General features: G+C 48.1%; 1 protein-coding gene across 1 annotated transcript; it reads right to left on the bottom strand.

The window, feature by feature from the left end:
* Nucleotides 1–390: 390 nt before the first annotated feature.
* LOC142070530 (cytochrome P450 2D14-like) lies at nucleotides 391–21344 on the bottom strand. Its single transcript, XM_075124216.1, has 9 exons — nucleotides 21026–21344; nucleotides 16818–16989; nucleotides 15420–15572; nucleotides 13795–13955; nucleotides 13490–13663; nucleotides 10544–10685; nucleotides 9342–9529; nucleotides 8163–8304; nucleotides 391–1794 (listed from the first exon to the last, which is right to left on the bottom strand). The coding sequence occupies exons 1-9, from the start codon at nucleotides 21236–21238 to the stop codon at nucleotides 1616–1618; spliced, it is 1524 nt and encodes a 507-aa protein (XP_074980317.1). The 5' UTR covers nucleotides 21239–21344; the 3' UTR covers nucleotides 391–1615.
* Between the last annotated feature and the right edge of the window lie 782 nt (nucleotides 21345–22126).

The raw sequence follows: 22126 nt of genomic DNA on the forward strand, positions 1-22126 counted from the left end.
TGGGGGGGGACGGACGGACGGACCTTTTGTAGTGATAATCAAGGTGGGCCATTTCCAGCAGTTTACAAGAACCATAGGAGGGCAAATAAACAAGGGGATATAGTTTTACTCTGTGTAATGACACATCCACTCCCAGTCTTTATTCAAGCCTAAGTTATTCACCTTGATTATCACTGCAAAAGGTTCCCCTTCCCTCCTCCCCCACCCGCCCCGCTCTCCTGCTGGTAACAGCTCACTTTTCCTGATCACTCTTGTTACAGTCCATACGGTAACACCCATCTAGTCACACAGCCCAAATCTCCTTCGTACAGTAACATAGAGCGTGGACTTGATATGAAGCGCCAGCAGCAAGAAATTTTCAAGAACGAAAGAGACAGGAAGAAATAAACATTAAAGAATAAAATAGTCCTTTTTTTATTAACGTAATTTTACTATTTTGTATACATCACTCAAATTATAACAATCCTTTGCAAGGGCAAATTACAGGCTTATCATGGAAAAAACACAATATTTTGAGGCAAATTAGTGGCAATTCCTCCCATAGTCGCTTTACTCTAACAGAAGAGGTTTCTATTCCAAAGAAACTGTGTTAACCCTTTTCCGGGCTGAAAGTGAAAGGAACATGTATAATGGAAGAAGGAAGGTGTCGTGTACGAGCATAGCATAATATCTCTTTAAATAGTTTGTGAGCCTTATTGTTCCATTCCCCATGCGCTGGTTTTTTAGAAGTTGCCAGAACCCAACCACAGCAGCAGTGTGTAGGTGGAGGAATGCCTGGCACGTTGCGTATTTCCAATAAACACGGGTTTGGACCCCACTGTACACATGTGGTTCCTTCATATTACGTTTGTGTAAAGAGCAAAAGATAAGATCAAAACTGGAATTATACCAGGCAAACTGTTTGGCCCGAGGGCCACATCTGGGAATAGAAATTGTATGGTGAGCCATTAATGCTTGGGGTTGGCATGCAGAAAATTGGGGTTGGCGTACAGGAGGGGGTGCAGGCTCTGGGGTGGGGCAGGGGATGAGGAGTTTGGGGTGCAGGAGGGTGCTCAGGGCGAGGATCGAGGGGTTTCGAGAGAGGGAGCAAGATCAGGACTGGGGCAAGGGGTCGGGGCGTGGGGAGAGGCTCAGGAGGCGCAGGCTCCAAGCGGCGCTTACCTCAAGCAGTTCTCGGAAGCAGTGGCATGTCCTTTCTCCAGCTCCTACGCCGAGACATGGCCAGACGGCTCTGCACGCTGCCCCATCCGCAGGCACCGCCCCTGCAGCTCCCATTGGAGTGCGTAGGAGCCGGAGAGGGGCCATGGCGTGGCTTCGGGGAGCCGCAGACACAACACTAAGGCCAGGTCTACACGACAGGCTTATATCGGTATAATTACATCGCTCAGGGGTGTGAAAACTCCACACCCCTGAGCGACATAGTTATACCAGCCGAACCTCTGGGTAGACAGCGCTGTGTCATCAGAGCTTCTCCCATCGACACAGCTAACGGCTCTCAGGGAGGTGGCTTAACTGCGCCGACGGGAGAAGCTGCTCCGTTGGAGTAGGAGCATCTTTCAGCTGAGCACTACAGCGGTCCTAAAATATATGAGGGGAACTTGGCAGAAAACAGCACTTATCTTGGGACGGCCTGGATCTGGTAGGGGTGGGGCCTGAGTGTCGCAGCAAAGTGTCCATCCTCTCGAGGCCTGGCCTGGCCCTCAGGGAGACGGATGGTGAAGTGCTGCAGGAGGCTGGTGAAGAAGAGGAAAAGCTCCATCCTGGCCAGTTGTTCCCCCAGGCAAACACGGCGACCTGCAAGCGTGGGAGTCAGAAAAGAGGGGAGGAGGAGGATACAACATCACATGTAAATGACTAGTCACTGAAGGAGTAAGACCCGTACTGCGCACCCACAGGTTGGAGTGAACAGAGAATCTGCCTTCATATGCAGCAGATGCTGAGTCTCCCTATTCCCAGACCCTGTGTGAACAGGAACAACTAGGAAATACTTCTCCAGACCGACCAATGTTCTGTTTAATCCAATTCCCTGTCTCTGACGGTGGCCAGGACCAGAAGCTTGGAAAGGGGAATTACTGCCTAGTCAGCCTGACTCCAAAGGGTCAGAGACACTCTAATGCACAGGGCTAAATCTGCAGCTGGTTAAATTGGCAAAACTCCTTCGATGTAAAAGGAGCTGTGGTAATTTACACCAGCTGACGATCTGTCCCATATGCTCTTTGTGGAATTCTTGCCTTCTAGAATCTAAATGGGCAAATAAATGCCTTTTGGATAGAGAAATCTGAGGTGGAACAACATGCCCATGCTACCAGGCAGGAGATTCTGGTTCAAGTGCGATCTGGGGACATTGGTTTTCTGGACTCGAGGCAAATACAAGTGATGCATCTTCACCAATGACCCATCTCAGGCTAAACCACTGCAGCAAGCCTTTGCAGTACTCGTACAAACAGGATCACCTCACCGCCAGCCCGAAAGACTTCACTGGTCCCATATCTACTCCCGCAGCCACTGCAAAATCCTTCTCTTGTCATAAAGGTTCCTAATGACCAACACCCCCATCTTCCTCTTTGGACTGTTCCCTTTGAAGATAGTCAAATGAAACTTTGAGGTCTATGAGCTGATACCTGAAGTGAATGAGTTACGGGTCAGACCATGTTATGAGCTGGGTGAAACCTTGTGTGACACAGGACCACAAAGGGTTACACAACTAGCCAGCTAATTGACCCAGATTCAACCTTTAGAAACGTATTAGTAGATAAGGATTATTTTGTTGTGCATTTAGATCAGGGTGGACAAAGTTTTTGGCCCGAGGGCCACATCGGGATGTGAAACTGTATGGAGGGCCAGGTAGGGAAGGCTGTGCCCCCCAAACAGCCTGGCCCCTTCCCCCATTCGCCCCCTCCCACTTCCCGCCCCCTAAATGTCCCCCTCAGAACCGCCGACCCATTCAACCCCCCCCCGCTCCTTGTGCCCTGACTGCCCCTAGGACTCCCTCCACCCCAAACCACCCCCCCGGGATCCCACCCCCCATCCAAGCTCCCCCCGCCTGCTCCCTGTCCCCTGACTTCCCCAACCTATCCACACCCCCGCTCCCTGACAGGCCCCCCAGGACTCCCACACCTATCCAACTTCCCCCTGTTCCCCGACCCCTGTCTGCCCCAGAACCTCCACCCCATCCAACCGCCCCCTGCTCCCTGTCCCTTGACTGCCCCCCGGGACCCTCTACCCAACCCCACCACGTGTGCCGCCACCCGCTTTCCATGACACTCAGAGCAGCAGGAGCTTGCAGCCCCACTGCCTACGTGGTGGCATCACTGCGTGGCTGGGGGAGTAGTGGGGGAGGGGCTGGGGACGAGCCTCCTGGGCCAGGAGCTCAGGGGCTGGGCAGGACGGTCCTGCGGACCGGATGTAGCCCGCAGGCCATAGTTTGCCCACCTCTGGTTTAGATACCTATTGTTAGAGGTTGACAATGTAACCAAAGGGCTCCTGTCTATCGCTGTCAGAGATCAAAAGGAGATGTTAACATTTAGATGAACTGTCAATGTAGTAATAGCACTGTCTTCATTTCTCTTTGAAGTATGCAGTAAACTTCCTGTAAATGGCAGGAAATGGGCAGTTGCCTTACATTAATTCATGTAACTAATTAGCAATGGTGCTTAGGAAATAGGAGGTTACTTCAAGACCACTACTGGTCACCCAAGGACTGCACGCTGTCAAGAGGCTGCTGGACAACTATAAAAAGAACTCTAGGGCCCTGAGCCTCTTACCTCAGATCTGCTTAACCTTCATCAGGGGAAGTTTGAGTCACAAGACTGAGGTCTCCAGCTCCATTCTGACTCACCCTGATCTTGGATATTGGACTTTGGACAAGAACCTGAAAAACTGATTCTGGAAAGGACTCTCTGAAATTCTAGCGCTCACCCACTCTACTATGAAACTGACCTAAGCACTTTGTTCATAGCTGTATGTATAATGATCTTTTAACCAATACTCTCTCTCTTTTTTCTTTTTTAATAAATCTTAGTTTTGTTCATAAGAACGGGCTGTAAGTGTGTATTTGGGTAAGATCTGAGATATTCATTAACCTGATGGCCAATGTGTCCGATCCTTTGGGATTGGTAAACTTTCTACATGATGAACAAGATTTTCAGTAATCCTCATCATATCTGACTTGGGTGTCTGGGTGGGAGCTCAAGGGTGGGTTGCTTTCAGGGAACTGTATTTTGGCTTCTGGGTAACCAGTAAGGTATTGTATTGTAGAAGCTGTTTTGTTGCTGGCTTGGTGAATCTAAGTATTACAATAACCACCACTGTTGGGGATTGTCTGCCCCATTCTTTGCAGTCTGCCCTAATTGAGCAATGTCAGCATGCCTTCCCACTCCTGGTACCCCGGTCACACCTTGTTATGGGTTGACTCAAAACCCCATTCAAACTCATGTGTGAACATGCCTGTCACTTACGATAGTTGTAAGAAATACTTAAGGGGCCACACCTAATACAAGGCCGAATAGAATCCACCCAGAAACTAGCATCAGGTGGGTAGGGAGTTCCACTTGGTATTGTGACCAGGATGAGGGGGAGTGGAAGGGGGTTGTGAGTCTGTGAGAGAACACACACAAACTGAGAACAGACAAAAACAGAGAGAGGCAGAGACAAAAGCAAGAAGGACAAGCAGTAATAGCCTGTGAGCACAGTGAGACCCTAGAGAAAAGCTTTTGGGTCTGTTGGCAAAAGAGGCTTTGGGCCATAAGCCAAGAAACTGCTCCTTTTGTTACTGGTTCCTCCTGAGTTCAGAGGAGCAGGACTTTGTACATTCCTTATAAATAAACAAGACTGCATCAAAGAAAATACCTGACTCCATCAATTTCTACTTCCAACTGGAATGTCCCCAGGGCCCTGAAATTTGAAGAACATAAGAACAGCCATAGTGGGTCAGACCAAAGGTCCATCTAGCCCAGTATCCTGTCTTCCAACAGTGGCCAATGCCAGGTGCCCCAGAGGGAATGAAAAGAAAAGGTAATCATCAAGTGATCCATTCCCTGGCACCCATTCCCAGCTTCTGGCAAACAGAGGCTAGGGATATCATCCTGGCTAATAGCCATTGATAGACCTAGCCTCCATGAATTTATCTAGTTCTTTTTTAAACCCTGTTATAGTCTTGGCTTCACAACATCCTCTGGCAAGGAGTTCCACAGCTTGGCTGTGCGTTGTGTGAATAAATACTTACTTTTGTTTGTTTTAAATCTGCTGCGTATTAATTTCATCTGGTGATCCCTAGTTTTTGTGTTATGAGAAGGAGTATATAACACTTCCTTATTTGCTGTCTCCACACCAGTCATGATTTTATAGACCTCAATCATATCACCCCTTACTCTTCTCTTTTCCAAGCTGAAAAGTCCCAGCCTTATTAATCTCTCCTCATATGGAAGCCGTTCCATACCCCTCATCATTTTTGTTGACCTTTTCCAATTCCAATATTGCTTTTTTGAGATGGGGCGACCACATCTGCACGCAGCAGTCAAGATATGGGCACACCATGGATTTATATAGAGGCAATATGATATTTTCTGCCTTGTTATCTCTCTCTTTCTTAAGGATTCCCAACATTGTTTGCTTTTTCTGACTGCCACTGCACACTGAGTGGATGTTTTCGGAGAACTATCCACAATGACTCCTAGATCTTTCTTGAGTGGTAACAACTAATTTAGACCCCATCATTTTACATGGATAGTTGGGATTATGTTTTCCAGTGTGCATTACTTTGCATTTATCAACATTGAATTTCATCTGCCATTTTGTTGTCCAGTCACCCAGTTCTGACAGATCCTTTTATAGCTCTTCACAGTCTGCCTGGAACTTAACTCTCTTGGGTACTTCCGTATCATCTGCAAATTTTGCCACCTCACTGTTTACCCCTTTTCCAGACCATTTATGAATATGGTGAATAGGACTCGTCCCCGTACAGACCCCTGGGGGGCACCACTATTTACCTCTCTCCATTCTGAAAACTGACCATTTATTCCTACCCTTTGTTTCCTATCTTTTAAACAGTTACTAATCCATGAGAGCACCTTCCCTTTTATCCCATGACAGCCTTTGGTGAGGAACCTTGTCCACGTGCTTGTTGACCCCCTCAAAGACTTCTAGTAGTTTGGGGAGGTGTGACTTCCCTTTACAAAAACCATGTTGACTCTTCCCCAACAAATTATGTTCGTTTATGTGTCTGACAATTTTATTCTTTACTGTAGTTTCAAATAGCCATTCAGCCGTTGGAAAGGGGCAACACTATTATCTAGTGTGGCTGTTGAGCAAATAGGAAAGGCAGAGGTGTTGTGCTTTGTGCTGCTAAAGTACAAATACTGAGCTAGCTAACAAAAGTCCATTCTTGAATTCTGTGAGGCTCTAGACCAGCAGGTCCCAATTTTTTTTCCGGAGTGACCCCGTTTTAATGAAGTATTTCTGTCCGGAATCCCAGACTACATGGAGGAGCCAAATGGTGTCCTCTGCACAGCACGATCTCAGACACACCGTAAGTGTGAGCTCACCCCTTTGGAGAACGCCATTTTGCTCTACAAAATGGTGTCCCCCACCCGGTGTGACCTCCTACGTATGGTGCATGTGAGGTCTTGCTGTACAGAGCAAAATGGCGTCCTCTGCACACAAAGGATTGCCACGATCCCATGTGCTGATGGCATGGCCCCATTTGGGGTTGTGAGCTGCACTTTGGGAACCGCTGCTCCAGAGAGAGTGAAAGGCAGGCACTGACAAAGGGTGCAAGGGAAACTCTGATTGCACTGCAATTTGGCACAAATGGAAGTTGGCTGCTCAATTACCTGTTTACAGGCTAAAATAAAATCATAAAATGAAAAACAAAAGTGGCTTTTAACCAAGGATACGTCCACACTTCGGTAGGTGTAAGCTCCAGCTCAAGGAGACGTGCCTCCATTAACTCTGAGCTAGCTAGTGTGCTAAAAAGAGAAGTGTAGCCATGGGGGTGCAAGCAGTGGGAGGGGCTAGCCACCTGAGTAGGTACCTACCATCTTCGACGGGATCATCCTCATTGCAGCCAGCCCCTCCCATTGCTCACGCTGCAGTGGCTACACTCCTACATGCTATCACCGAGTTAGCGTGGGTATGTGTCCCCAACCTGGAACATACACCCCCAGTCTGAAGTGTAGATGTACCCACTGAGCCAATACCAGAGTATCCTGGAAATGCGTTAGAAGCTGCCTAACTAAGTTTGTGTCACATTTTTTTCTTTGATGGGACCTCAACCCCTCTCTGCCACTGAAACGGTTGGCTGCATTGAAACAAACCTAGAGAGCACCAACCAGTCACTGGGAAAGGTTCTGTGGAAAGCTATAATCCTGCTCAGTGCATAGACCCTCCTGTCGAAGTCCTCATGGTTCACACTGCTGGGACTCCTGGGCTGCACTCGTACAAGCCTGGCAGAGGCAGTGACCCACTGGTTCAGGCTTCCCACTGCTGCTGATGTGGTGTCCAGAGGGGTTAGGACAGACCCTACAGATCCTCCACAAGCCACAGCTGGCCTCCTTTGGTGTGTATCAGAGAATCAGTATTTCACTCTTCCCATCTCTCTGGTGAGTTGAGCGCATACGGGAAACTGGGAACATTCATCTTCCCTTTATCCCCGACTGATCCATGTACCCCATTGCAGTGGTCCCAGAGCCTCCACTAACAAACACCTTCCTTTGATCAGGGTGCCTTGCAACAGATAAAGAAGCATGTGGGACACAGCAATTTTGATCATGCTTTAACAGAAAGCCTTAACTACGACCTCATCCTTTTCCCAATAACACACACCTCACCTGCGTGCACATTGTTTTTAACAGATTCCTGGGCTTGTAGTTAAGGTTTTCTGTTAGAGTGCAGAAGGGATTAATGTGTTGCATTCAGTATGTCCCTGTGTCTATTGGAGTATGAAGTAGTTTCTCTGGGGAGATGCAGCATGCTCATGAAGAACAGGCCCAGCTCAGCACAGACTGCACTGATCTTCCCCTTGAGGAAGCTGCTCTCATGATGAGAGGGACATCTTGCTTTAAAGGAGACTCATTTTCCCATAACTATAGTGGGTCACATCTCATGCACTGTGTCTCATTTCCACAGGGATGGCCTCTGCCAGCTGCTCCTCCCCTTGGATTTACCTGCAGAGAAAGGCAGGAAGGCCTCTCGCTTCACAAACTGCCCATCTGCATCCAGGAAGTGCTCCGGGTAGAACTGGTGCGGCTTCTCCCAAACCGTTTCATCCTTCAGCACCGAGGTCAAGTTAGTGATGACTGTCGTCCCCTGATCCACCCCAGAGAAGGAACAGGGTACATAAGAATTGTCACGCCAGAACAGGCCAGTCCTTCTGCATTCAATATCCCATCTCAAGCAGTGGCCATTGTAGGACGCTTCAGAGGAAGGCACAGAACCCAGCTCAGGTACCTCATTGTATAATCTTATAGCACAATGGAGTGGGACGCTTTCAAGGCCCCAGCCAGTGCACAGCATATGCTCTGAAGCCCTTGTCCATTGCATGCTAGCTAGACTAAGAGTATGCAAGGGGTGTTTTCATGGTCTAATGAGGTTCAGGAGATGAACTCCCCCAGTTGCTTCAAATATTTTCTCAAGTTAATTTTAGCTCTGGTAAGAGTGTGCTGACTGAGAGACTCCAAACCGCAATTCTCATTGTCTTCACAGAAAAAGCGAGATCTTTCCCCTCTCACATGCCTCAGGCCTGAGCTAGAGGAGCTTCCTCTAAGGGCGAAAGTGGAATTGAGTATTGTGTGGCTTTGGTCTCTCCAATGAGACTCTCACCAAAGAAGGCAGTAATTGCCTGTCATTGTCTCTTGTCCATTTGGAACTGGACTGAGATGCACAGTGGCCTCTGAACACCCTTCAGATAATAGAATGTTAGTTGCTACTGTTCTGGATTTGAACTGCTGACCTAGCCGGTAGTTTCTATACAGTCAGTCAGCATTACCTTTCTCCACCTTCAAGCAGATGTACTGAATGTTAGAAGGTGCTCAAGGCAAAATTACAGTCTGCCCTGTAAGGATTGAAATCCTTAGTAGTGTCTTAGCTCAATTCGTTGTTTTTTCAGATATCCAAAGACCTGTTCAAGATGGAGCTAACCACATAAACAAGGCTGTCTCTGAAGCCCAAGGCCTTTTAAAACTGCACATTTGATAACTCGCCAATGGTTGTGTGATTCAGGGCCTGGTGCTCCATCCCCCTCTGCATGGAACCTTGGGGAGATTCACATATGGAATGTCTGCAGCTGCAGGACATAAGTCTGCAAGGGGAGAGGAGGTCTGCATCCCCTGCCTGGCCATAGATACCTTTGGAATGAAGAAGCCTTGGAGCTCGGTGTCCCGGTATGTCATGTGAGGCAATCCAGCGGGAACGATATCCCCATAACGTTGAGTTTCATGGATCACAGCACTGGTATAAGGCATGTTCGCTTGGTCCTCCATCTGGGGTGACCTGTCCCTGCCAATCACCTTATCAATTTCCTCATGGACTTTACCTGGAAAAAGACACTTTACATCCTCCTCAATGCAACATAATGATGTACATCAACACCATAAAAATGGGGAACCTACGCATTTACCCTTAGGCTTTAAACCCTGTGGGGCAGGAATGGTCTGTCTATTTGTACAGCGCTGGGTTTATATTCGGTGAGTTTGTTAGCCACCTTCCTACCAATCACTGAGCAGTTTACAAGCGAGTCATCTCTAGGAAGTGGGTGCTTTAAGTGTCTGGGGCACTTCTTCAGGGGTCAGGAAAGATAACCAGCAGTGAGGAGAGGGGGTGGACAAACCTCTGATTTCTCTCACCTTCACACAACCAGAAAGCCTCTTTGATACCCCAGACATGAACTGCTCTGCTTCCCGACTACTAATTCCTGACCTCACAATCAGGTCTTATATGTTTGTTGAAAGCACCTGAAAGCAAGAGTGCAAGGGAGGCAGGGTTTACCTGGCTGAGGGCAAGGGGGCAGGGCAAGCCGCATAGACAGTAGGAAAGAGAGAAATGCGGAATTAGGAGCTGAAGGAGAGCACACTCATCTTCGGTTACTCAGCTCAACTTACATAGTCATCCTCTGTTCTATAGGCCAATAAGCTCATTGGTCGAGACATCCCACCTTATCCATACTCTATTTGACCCACTTGTGCCTCTGGCATTAGCACATTCAAGCAGGTTAGCATTTATCCCTGCAGAGACCCTAAGAGAAGGAAGAGTTACCAAGTAGCTACAAGGGTCTCAAAGTGCACTTGTCATGAAGAAAAGTGGTGAGTGCTCCCTCTGACACTGAAATCTTGAACAGAGGCTTGCTCTCTCCTTTCTCCCTTCCCACAGGTCTTTGCTCTCCCCCTCAGAGAGTGCTCCACTGGAATTATTCCCCAATCACTGCTGTGACTGCTGCTACGGCAGCTTCATACCCCCAGAACACAAAGGTGACAGCAGATGCTAAGAAGTTCTCTGTGGAAGATGCAGGGTTGGGAGAACCGGTCACATCTCCACCAGTCCCCTTGCTTACACTGGATGTCAGGGCGGAGAAGCATGAACAGCAATGCCCAGCGCAGGGTGGTGGAAGTGGTCTCAGTGCCAGCAGTAAACAAGTCAACTGTTACCATAGGAAGGTTGTTGTCATTGAAACTGCTCCCCGCATGCTCTTTAGCCTAAGGGAACAAAGGAGAGCAAGATTTGACCTAGATTTTTGTTGGGGAGAGAGGAGCAGAATTGTAGATAGTGGTAATTCATATTCTCAGATTGAAAGGTTGAATTGTTTGCAGAGTGCAGCAAAACACATGCATATGACAACACATGCTGTAATGGCTCCTTGGTCACATACATTTCAAAGTAACAATTTGTCCCACACATCATAGACTTCATCAGGAATAAAGCTCGGGACCTTCTCCTCCAAAAACACTGGGTATGTCTACACAGGCAATATAAGCCCAGGGTTCGGGACACTTCACTCAGCTGACCCTGCGTTAGAGAACCATGGGCTTGAGCATCTACACCGGGGTAGTCAATAGGTAGACCGCAAGCCAAATCTGGACTGCTAGATGCTTTTGAACAGACCCTGAAATCTTTTTATATACTTATTATTATTGGTTTTTTTCTCTCTGCAGTCTGGATCTTGCCTATACCTTGACCAAGAAATGTGGACCTTGACAAAAATTTATTGACTACCCCTGCAGAAGTCTATGCTGATTATCAACCCTACGTTAAGAATTTTCGAGCCCAGGCGTGAACCTGGGGCTCTGGCATCCACACAGTAGCAGGCAGACCCGAGTCAAACCAACCATATCCCAGACTCCCTAGCACCCCCCCAGAGTGTGGCCGCTCTAGCCTTTGACTGTGGGGAAGCTTCATGCCCACCCTGCACGTTACAGGAAGCGTGACCAGCCTGCCAACACTGCCTGCCGAGCAACATGGAAGAGGCCCCTTTTCAAGAACTTTTCTTGCTTGCGCTGTCACGCCTGGGTCAGGAATTGGGCAGAGTTTCCGTGAGGCGCTGGTGGACATTTCAGCGGCATTTTCTGACCCACCAAAGTCCAGGGGTGCCGAAACAATGTTTATAGTGGGGGTGCTGATGCTGGAAACCATGTATTTGGTCTGTGTTATTACTGCTTCAAGCCAGTACCAGTTCCAGTTCCAGTACCACTGCCAAAGGCACCTGGAAGAGTTTACGAAGACGGAGGAGGAGTACCCATGGCACGGCAGACTCCCACTGGCTGATGCTGCTCAGTACACTCAGCATACATGCTGGAAACTCTGCCCACAGTCTCTTGCCACCAGAGTTAAAGGAGGGTCTCCAGTCAGTCTTAGACATTTGTGCCTCTGCAACCTCAAGAGGTCAGTGTGATCACTCTCACTTGATCAGGTCAGAAATTCCATGTAGTAGCGAGCAGGGTGCAGCCAACATGCTAGCCAACCAATTAACATCAGGATTCCAAAAGTTCATATACGTACCTGGGAATAACAATCTGACAGGCCCTATTCCTGCCCTGGTAGCTTCTATGAGAACAGGACCTCAGTGCTACCTACTGAACCAACAGTCTCCCCACCAAGTACTCTTCAGGGCCACCGTGCTTAGCGTACAAGATATGACAGGATCGCAGCACGAAGTAGTCCGGCTATCTTTTGTAATGCTGTGGATTTTATGTGTCTGTTTTCTAGGGGTTTCTTATCTCGATTTTTCTCAGACCAATTCTGTAAATTTGGACTTAGACTTCACATGGGCAATCACTAATATGCTATTTAAGAGCCAATTACAATGTAATTTGCTTTGTTTACGACTCAGAAGAAGTAGCTGACATTTAGAAATTTCGCACAAAATGAAAGTTTTTTAAAAACGGTTTCACGTTAATCAAAATTTAAAAAATACTATAAAAATAAAAATAATATAAAAAGAAAACAAACAATAAAATAAAATAAATAAAAGTGAAATGAAGTAATTTCTAAATGAAAAATTGAAATGTGCTGTGACAAAGTTCCTCCTCTACCTTGGTGGGTCTTGCGCTTATTGGCGGATTTGCTCACCTTGGAGCTTCACGGCAGCCCTCAGCTTGGCCGTTTTCGTGAACCCACAGTCCAGGTCAACTCCTCCTGTGTCTGACCAGGAGTTGGGAGGTTTGGGGGGAACCCGGGCCCTCCCTCGACTCCGGGTTCCAGCCCAGGGCCCTGTGGAATGCAGCTGTCTAGAGTGCCTCCTGGAACAGCTGTGTGACAGCTACAACTCCCTGGGCTACTTCCCCATAGCCTTCTCCCAACCCTTTCTTTATTTCCACCATAGGATCTTCCTCCTGGTGTCTGATAATGCTTGTACTCCTCAGTCCTCCAACAGTATGCGTTCTCACGCTCAGCTCCTAGTGCCTCTTGCTCCCAGCTCCTCACATGGGCACCACAAACTGAAGTGAGCTCCTTTTTAAACCCAGGTGTCCTCATTAGCCTGCCTTAATTGATTCTAGCAGCTTCTTGATTGGCTGCAGGTGTTCAAATCAGCCTGTCTGTCTTAATTGTCTCCAGACGGTTCCTGATTGTTCTGGAACTTTCCCTGTTACCTTACCCAGGGAAAAGGGACCTACTTAACCTGGGGCTATATATCTGCTTTCTATTACTCTCCTGTAGCCATTTGACCCGACCCTGTTGCAGTGCTGTTCTGACAACCTCAAAACGGAATGTTTCAAGCCTATCAAAATGTTTCATTTTCATTTTTCTCGAAATGAAATTTTGTCAAAAGTAACACGTTTCCTTGTTTCAGCCTATTCTTCAGCTGATTTCTGAGCGTGAACTCATTAAACTCACTAGATAAGTGAAAACCAGAAGAAATAGAATAGCAAGCTGTTCATAGCAGTTCTATTAGCAATAGGATTTTGCTTGTAAACTTGACAACAAGGGAAGCTAACAGGGAGTGTTCCCATCACTAATACATTCACAGAGCCAAAGAGATCTACACCTGCCCCTCTCCTCCTACCTTCTCTATCTCTTGTAGAAAAGCATCAGTGAAGTCTCTCTTTTGGGTAGGATTCCAGGTCATCCTGTGCTCCTTCAGAAGCTCATTTGTGAAGTCCAGGATCTCCTTTTGGGATCGGAAGATGCTCTGTGTCACTCCAGGGATGCGCAGCAGCCAAGGTACTACGACAAGGAGCTAAGATAACAGAGTGAGAGAGAGAGAGAGAACCACACCCTATGGCTCCCAGAAAAGAATCACTAAAATACAATCTTACTGATCAATCAATTGGCAGCTTCTTACTGACCAAATCATACATGCTGAGTTACCTGGGGCAGGAATCCAGCTTCTTCATTCAAGGCCTGATCAATCAAATGCAACAACCTCTGAAATTTCTTATTGTCATAGTCAAAGCGCTCACCATAGATGAGGGAGCAGATCACATTGCTAACTGCGTTGTTTATAAGAAAATGTGGATCAAAAGGACGACCTGAAAAACATACAGGACCAACCAAAGACATTAGGAGGCACAGCATCATTGCAGCCTGCCCCTCACTGCATGGAACATACTGAGCCCAAGAGCCGCTAACATTTCAAGACTTCTTATGGAACAACGAGTTGAAAGTCCATGCTCATGTAAGCTGGGGAAGTTAAAGATGTCTCACAGACTAACAGGGTTGGGCCTGCTCAAGACTTGGAAGAGAGACCACCATGGAAAACTTAAGAATTGCAGGTTTGTGCTGCGGATTCAGTCAGTGGTACTGTCAGGATAAGGCCTTTGTCTGCAACCATATTAGGAGAGCCGCAGCCATTAGCTGAGAAGTAGGAAGTCACATCCTCACATTCCATCTAAAATACATTAAAACAATGTAATATCGGGCTGTTAAGAAGGCGATCCTGTCCTAATGGCACCCACTATCACCAGATAAAGAAACAGATCTTAAGAGGGTTAAAGAAAACTTAGTTTGATAGCATTCTCTCTGGCATGAAATCACTTATCAATAGTTCTGGTTGTGAAATCCTCATTTCTTTATTGTTTAATCTTTATGGTCCCCATTTCTTTATTGTTTAATCTTTATGGTCCCCACTTTTTGTCTGTTACATAATTAATTTTGCTAGGTCTAAATTAGTGAAGGTGGCGGAATCCAGACGAGACTGCCCTTGCATGGCCAACAGGGAAATCCTGCCTGACCAGGATTGGTGAGCACAGCATTGTACGCTTACCATGTGTATTCTGCTTGGTAATTGTTAATAAATAGAGGTTATTACTGTGTAAGGCTCTTTCACTGGTAAAAGGTCTTGCAAACCCCCAAACGGTATGCCCTGAGCCCTAGGATTGGGGTATGGGTGGGTGTCTAAATTAAGAGGGTTACGCCTTCAGCCTTAAGAACTGGGTCAAGTGGGTGCCCCCAGAATGTGCAAGTAACAGAGAATTGTGTGCAGGTAACAGTACTCATCTCCTTGCCTCGGGACTGAACCCGGGCCGCCTGTGTACAGACAGATGTTACTGTGCTGCTACAGACATTTTTAAGTTGAGGCATAAAAGTGACGTCCTTAAAGACGTCATGGCATGTTTTGGAAGCGTCTTAGTGTTGATGCCTTCACCAGATTCCAGTTGAGATAATTACATTCTACCAACCTAAAATTCCCCTTGCACATTCAATTGGAGGTGTCGGGGTTTTTTTTTTTTTTTTACTTCCCATCACAAACTGTCATGTTAAAACAGCTGTCAGGTTCGACCCCACAGGTGGCTTCATGATTGTGCTGGATGAATGATCACTATGTGTCTGGTCTCCAAAGCACTTTAGTATCCTTCTGGCTATCAGGGATTATGTAGAAATGTGAGATACTGTGTTATTATTCCTTCCTTCATAATCAGTCATATTACCCTTTCATTTCCTTATCTATGGAAGTTACACGGCTCCCCTGCCCCATCTCCCTGGATGCCACAAACCTTTTTCAGAACTGATCGCAGAGCATAGAAATCCAGCTTCCTCGGTCACACGGTGCTCCAAGGATTTCTTTCCCATCCCAAAGTTCCTCAAGGTGGAGAGTGCAAATCTCCTTTGCTCCTTCCACGCATGACCATATCTTGCAAGCACCACCCCTGGAAAATATTAACAAACAAGAGACATAATAACCTCTGGGAAGCACCATACAAAATTCACTGGACAGCAACAAAATAGGGCTGGAGGGACTGGCTTCTGAGAAAGGATAAAAGGAACCAAGTATAGCTTGGCCAAAATGGCAACTAATGGGAGCTATTATTGCAGCCTTCATAGGTGTAGGTGGTTAGTGCAGAAGGAGAGGGATTATTCAGGGAGGTCCAAGGTATAGCTAGGAGTAAGGGGATGAAATTCAGGACCAGATCCACAGCTCGTATAACCGGATGCAATCAATGGAGCTAAGCCATGCTATACCCTCAGGGTGTTAGGCTCACGCTGGATGTCAGAAAACATTTCCCAATGATTAGATCGACTAAACCACTCAATAGTCTCTCAAAGGAATTCAAGGATTCCCCACCACGAGTCATTTAAAATTGGACTGGAGAAAGCACTGGAGAACATACTATAGGGCGCATTCCTGCATTGGCCAGAGTATGGGCCAGGGTGAGCTGAGAACATAGGCGGTGCGTAACGGAGGCTGGAGGAGGTTAAGCCTCCCCAAACTTCTGCGAATAATCCCCACCCTGGCCCCAGGCCCGCGGGAGGACTCAGAGCTCCTCCAGCCAGCCAGGGTTCGGGGTGGCTCAGGCCGGCGGTGGCTTGGGCAGGGCTTCTCCAGCTGCAGTAGAGAGCTCAGGGCAGGGAACTAGCCTCCCCAAATGGGGGGTTCACATACTGCCCATGGTTGAGAAGATGTGACTCTATAGATATTTGTCCAGCTCTAATCTTTCTAATGAAAGTGCTCTGGGATAACCCGAGAGGATTCCAGCCCAACAAGCCTCCCTTTTAGGTTGCTTTTCTTTCTACCCTCCCCCACTTTCACTCTTGGGTCCTGGAGGTTCCTTGGAAGGAGGTTATTTTTTTTTACAAGCCGAGGAAGGTGCATACATATGGTGAGGGGTAGGACTCCGCCAGTTCTGACAGTGGCGGCCAATCGGTATTGATTGGCATGTACATCCCACTGAGCATTTCAGAACGGCCCTGTCTTAGTAGTTGTTGCAGCGCTGAAGTTGGGAAGGAGAGTCCCCAGTCCCATCTCGCCTGACTTCCTCCTCGCGAGAGGGAGCGTCAGGGGCAGACTCCAGCTCACTCGCTAAGTCCCCTTCAACCTCTCCAGGAGCTCAAATGATAAAGCCAGTCCCCCTGCAATGCTGCCAGAGAACTATGTTAGTTTCCAAGGTACTTGCCTTCAGAGTTCTCTCCATAACCCAAGTGTTCATATATAGGAAAGTATGGTCGGTCAGCAAAGTCCTCTGATTTCTGGACCAATGCTTCCTTTACTGCTTTGAATCCATTCACTACTATCAGATTAGTCCAGCAGTTCTGAAGACTAAAGACATTTCCATATTTTTTACTCAGCTGCCAAGAAAAGAAAAGGGGAAAATATCTCGTTGGAAGCCAGATGGGGTCTTTAACAACTACCAGAGGTCAGGACCTCTTTTGGTGTCTTCAAGGATAACAGACCCAAGCGTACATTGTTCCTGGTGTGGCACTGGTTTAACCACTGACACAGACAGCCTCCTACAACGCTTCCTGCAGCACATGGCTTTGCCTAGGCGATATCCCATTCAAGTACTCACCAGGCCCAACCTTGCTTCGGTTATGAAATCTGATATTACCACAGAGGGTACAGCAGTGCTGCCTACAGATACACACAAAATAAAAATTACTGACATAAGGGATTGGGGGTGGGGGAGGGCGTTTCCTGTGATGCTGGCAAACGAGGTGCCAGCACTTGCCCAGGCTGCAGGCACTAGCTAAGAACTAACAAACTCATAGCTGGAGACCAGACCAGGTCACCCGTATGTTAATTTGCTCAAAGTAGGTATTAGTTTTACAAGAATGTATTTCGTGTTTAGGCTATGAAATGCTTGTGAGTTGCAGCAGGCGTTAATCTCACTTGCAATGTCGGTGTTCCACGCCACAAGAAAATCTATACGTTTTGCTTTATAACTTTGCAAATGTCCGCCCTGCGCTTGTGAACCAGGCACAGGACTCCTCCCCCACCCCATCCAGAAGGGCTATCAAAATCAGCTGGCTCAAGGAACATTGCAATACAAAGGACTGCTTAATGGCCCTATCCCCCCTTGGAAATGCTCTGTGCAAGGAAGCTTGTTCTGTGGACTTGGAAGCTGAATGAAGGAAATAAAACAAAGTCACAGGAAAATTTTCCATCTCTTTGGCTGTCTGAACTCTGACAGGGCTAGAGATCCCCAGGGCTGCCTGCTGGGTCTGCCCCAAAAGACACTTTGAATAGACACATCACTGCAACTTGGTCACTCTTAGGATTTAGATGGTAACTCATCTGTGAGTATATGTTTGCTTGCTTGAACCTGCAATTAACTTTGTAATTTCTTTTTCCTAGTTAACAAACCTTTAGATCATTTATTACAGGATTGGCTACAGGTGTTGTCTTTGGTGTAAGATCTAGGGTACCAACTGATCTGGCGTAAGTGACTGGTCTCTTGGGAGCGGGAATAAGCTGAATGTGGGGTGATTTTTTTTGGTGACCATTTATCAGTAAGTTCAGTTTGTCTGAGTGGCAAGATAGACTGGAGAGTCTAAGGGGACTTTCTGTGACTCCATGGTAAGACTGTTACAATGATCCAGGAGCAGGGGTGCCGGAACAGAGGGGGCCGGGGGCTCTCAACTGTGGCCAGGCTCCCTGGGTGGCTCTTACCACAGCCAGGCTTGGGCTTCCAGGCTGGCTAGGGGGTAGGGCCTCAGGGGAAAGAGAAGGAGCAGGGGGTGGGGCCACAGAGAGGGCAGAGCCTGGGGGGAAGAAGAGAGGAAAGATAGGGTCACAGAGGGGGCAGAGCCCCATGCTCTCCCACACACTTCTACCGAGGTTCCAGCACTCCTGTCCAGGAGGCAGAGGTGAAAGTAAGCCGGTCCGGCGTACCGGCAAGCGTCAGTACGCCGTGCCGGACCGGACCGGCTTCCCCGGCAGTGCTTTAAAGGGCTGCGGGGAGCCCTGGACCCTTTTAAGCGCCACCGGAGCTCTGACAGCGGGGCAGTGAGGGGAGCACTCTCACTCATGAGCCACTCCCGAAAGCGTGACCGTTTCTTTGCCCCACCTCTTAACCTATGTGGGTGGTGCATTACCCCAAATACATTCGCCAGGAGATGGCTTATTGCCGCTATGAAATGTAATGTAACTATGACGGTATCCTAGCCAATGCTGTTCTGAGCATTACAGCAGATGGCAATGACACTCAGACAAAGGGAAATGTTAGGGCGTTGACTAGTGCCCTAATGCAGCTCTGATTCAACTATTTTGGTAGGGGAAGAAATCACATCCCTGACTGAAATTATTAACTCGATACAAAAACTGTGTGTAGACCAGACATGCCTACAAAGGGGACGCATAAAAGTCCTGCCCTTTTTCCACACTCAAGGGAAACCTGAGGAGGGGGCACCTATGGAATTGCAGGTGTTCAGCTCATGCCCAGCAACTTTCAGGTCTTGGACCAAAGCAAACCAGGTAAACTTCATTGAGAATGTCATGCTTCTAAGTTCTTGGCTGCAAATCTGAGTTTTGTAATTACGAACCTTGATCCTTTCCCGCAGCCAACAATTGTGTGGTGCAACGCAGGAGAGGGTAGTACAAAGTTCTTTAAGATTCCTCTGGACTCTCCTGGTCATGTGTGCCAGGCCAGTCCCGTTCCCCTGCAGTAATTTAGATTAGCCTGAAGGCCTTTCTAAATTGTAGCAGTTTTCGAGAACCATGATAGGCAATTTCAGCAGCTGGGATTCTGCAGGGCACTGAAAACCGTGGCCCATGCCCCGGGCTACAGGAAAGCATCCCATAGGAATTGCTTTTGGATTATCCCTCTGTCCTGGCTGAATGCGCTGTGGCTGGCTAGACTAGCTTTGAGGCTACTTTGCACCACTCCGCCAGCACAGAGTGTGCCTGATGTGAGCGAGGACCAGGGCCACTGCACCCTGGTGACAGACAAGCATTGCAGAGCACAAAGCAGAACAGTTTAAAACAATCATCAAATAGTTTAGGCTCAAAATTTAACCTATTTTCAGGTTTTTGTGGGATTTCTTGAGGATTGTCCACTCATACAAGAGAAAATGCCTTTCTGGGCCAAGAATTTAGGGAGAGAAAAACCACAAGTACTTGTTTTTTGTGTACATGAAAAACACAAAGCACAACGTATTGTGTTCCTGCTTTTCTACAGTAACTTTCCTCAAAGCCACATGGGCATCAGCCAACGAGATTAGGGAGCTGGATGGGTTGATTCATGAGGAAAGATAAAATGAGGTAAATATATAGACTGGTCAAATATCTAAGGAAGGGGATGATGATTGATGCCTGCAAGTATCTGAAAGGTGCAAATGGAAAGGACAGAGGGAAATCGTTTAAGGTTGGTTGAAGGAGTAATGCAATGAGACTAAATAATGGAAAATTGACTCTGGACAGCAAGAAACAACCTCAGCGAGAGGTGTATTAGACTGGGGAAGTGTCCTAGCAGAAGTGATGAAAGCCTCATTGCTGGTTATTAAAAATGGATAAAGCCCTCAGGGGCACACCACGAGAAGGGAGAAGGGTAGATAAGAATAGGCCATTTCTACCTTTAATTTCTAAGATTCTGTAAGTAAAAGGACAGAAAGGGAATAATACGTTGTTACTAAAAATGTGGAGTTAAAACAGCTGCAGGTCAAAAGTGTTGTTGCTAGCATTGTCATAATCCGATTTGATCTGGAAACTCAAATGCTCTTTCTACCACATGGTGAAAACAAGACCCGGTTTCCACGCTCAGACGCTCAATCATCTCTGGTGACTTACAAGGAAGCTGTCGTCCCTGCCTCCACATCCCCAAAGCAGAGAAACTTTGGAATGAACGGAGGGAGCTGAGCAGAGACAAATGCATTTTCATATACGATAAATCTTTCGCTAGCCCTTTTCATCCCAGAGGATACGGATGGTACATAAAGGGACCACTTCACCCACCACTGAGTGCACCCACCTCTGAGGGGGAATGCAGCAGCTGTTTAACAGTGCTAATATTGCGCAACAGCCCAGCACGCTACAATGTCTCCAACTGAAATTACAGGGAGAAGGTAAAGAGTCGGGGTGGTGGTGGTGGTGTCCGGGGTGGGGGGTGCGCAGTGGGGGTCACACTCCTCCAGCGCTATCACAACCTTTGCAGAGAACTGGGCTGGACTCCGGAGTGGAATGCTGCCCTCTGGGGTCTGGAGCCAGAGCAAGGCCGAAGCAGAGAAGCAGAGAGCCTTAGGGCCCCCCCGCCCCGGGGGCACTGACGGCTCCTGCCTTGGAAAAGCCCCGGGCCGGTCAAATAACCCGTCCAGCCCACACCAGCTGCATTAACGAACCACCAGCCCCGCTCCCCAGCACGCTGGGCTCTCCAGCCCCTCTGGCACTGACCTGGGTAAAGGAGACGTGCGGGTTGTGGAAGTCGATCTGCAGCATGGTCCCAAGGAAGGGCAGAGAGCTCGGCCCTGGTGGGTAGCGACTCCAGCGCTTCCTGCGCTTCAGGAAATCAAACAGCAGAGCGAAGACTGTGAGGGCTATGCCCAGGGCTGGGAGGTTGTTCCCGCAGGATCGAAGCTGGGACCAGAGCCACAGGAGCAGCTCCATGATCTCTCTTTGCTCTCCTCCCCGTGCCTTCAGCTCTCCCTCCGGCCTCTTTTTCCTGCTCCTGTTCTCTCACTCTTTGCTGTTTCTGCCTCCCGAGTTTCCTCCGCCCATTCCCCTTCTCTCCCTCCCGGTTTATTGCTCAGACACCCGCCCCGCTCTTGCTACTGTCACAGCTTGGAGCTGCCTGTCCAGAATTGCTCTGTAGCCCCTCCTCTGCCCAGACCATACAAACTGCAGGGGAGTGGTCGTGAAGGGTGGCCCAACCTCTGTAAAAGGGAAAGGGCATAGCTCCATTTCCAGCATCTGCAGTGTGTAACATGAGGGAGAGAGGAGCCCCTGGAGCCTGTGGGAGCTGTCAGGCTGGGTCCACATGCAAGGATGAGTCTCTCCTAGGGCTCGAATTGCCCCTTGTATTCAGAAGTAGCAATCCTTACCTAGCGTGACCAGATGTCCCCATTTTATAGGGACAGTCCTGCTAGTCAGGACTTTTTCTTATATCGGCGCCTATTACTGTTCCCCCTCCCCATCTGGATTTTTCACACTTGCTATCTGGTCACCCTGCCATCAGGGTTTCTCCTCACGTGGTTGGTTAGTAACCAGTTTTTGCTGAGCACTGGAGAGCCCCGAGCAGCATATGCTGCTTCTGTTCAGGGACTTCTCCACAAAGAATGTCATGGTTTTGACGCTTCGATAGCTTTCTGCAAACTTTGTGATTTTCCTGCCTGTTAAAGGGGGAGGGGGGATTTCAAGGAGATGCCCAAATGGACAGGAAGGAAACAAGCCATAGACACGGTTTTGTAAAAAACACTGTTGGAGGGCCTTCCCTTCACCCTCCCACTTCCCTGGTTCTTGTCAGGCAGACAGCAAGCAGCAAAAGACCAGAAGTCC

This window comes from Caretta caretta, chromosome 1 (assembly GCF_965140235.1).
Source record: "Caretta caretta isolate rCarCar2 chromosome 1, rCarCar1.hap1, whole genome shotgun sequence".
NCBI classification, from domain to species: domain Eukaryota; kingdom Metazoa; phylum Chordata; order Testudines; family Cheloniidae; genus Caretta; species Caretta caretta.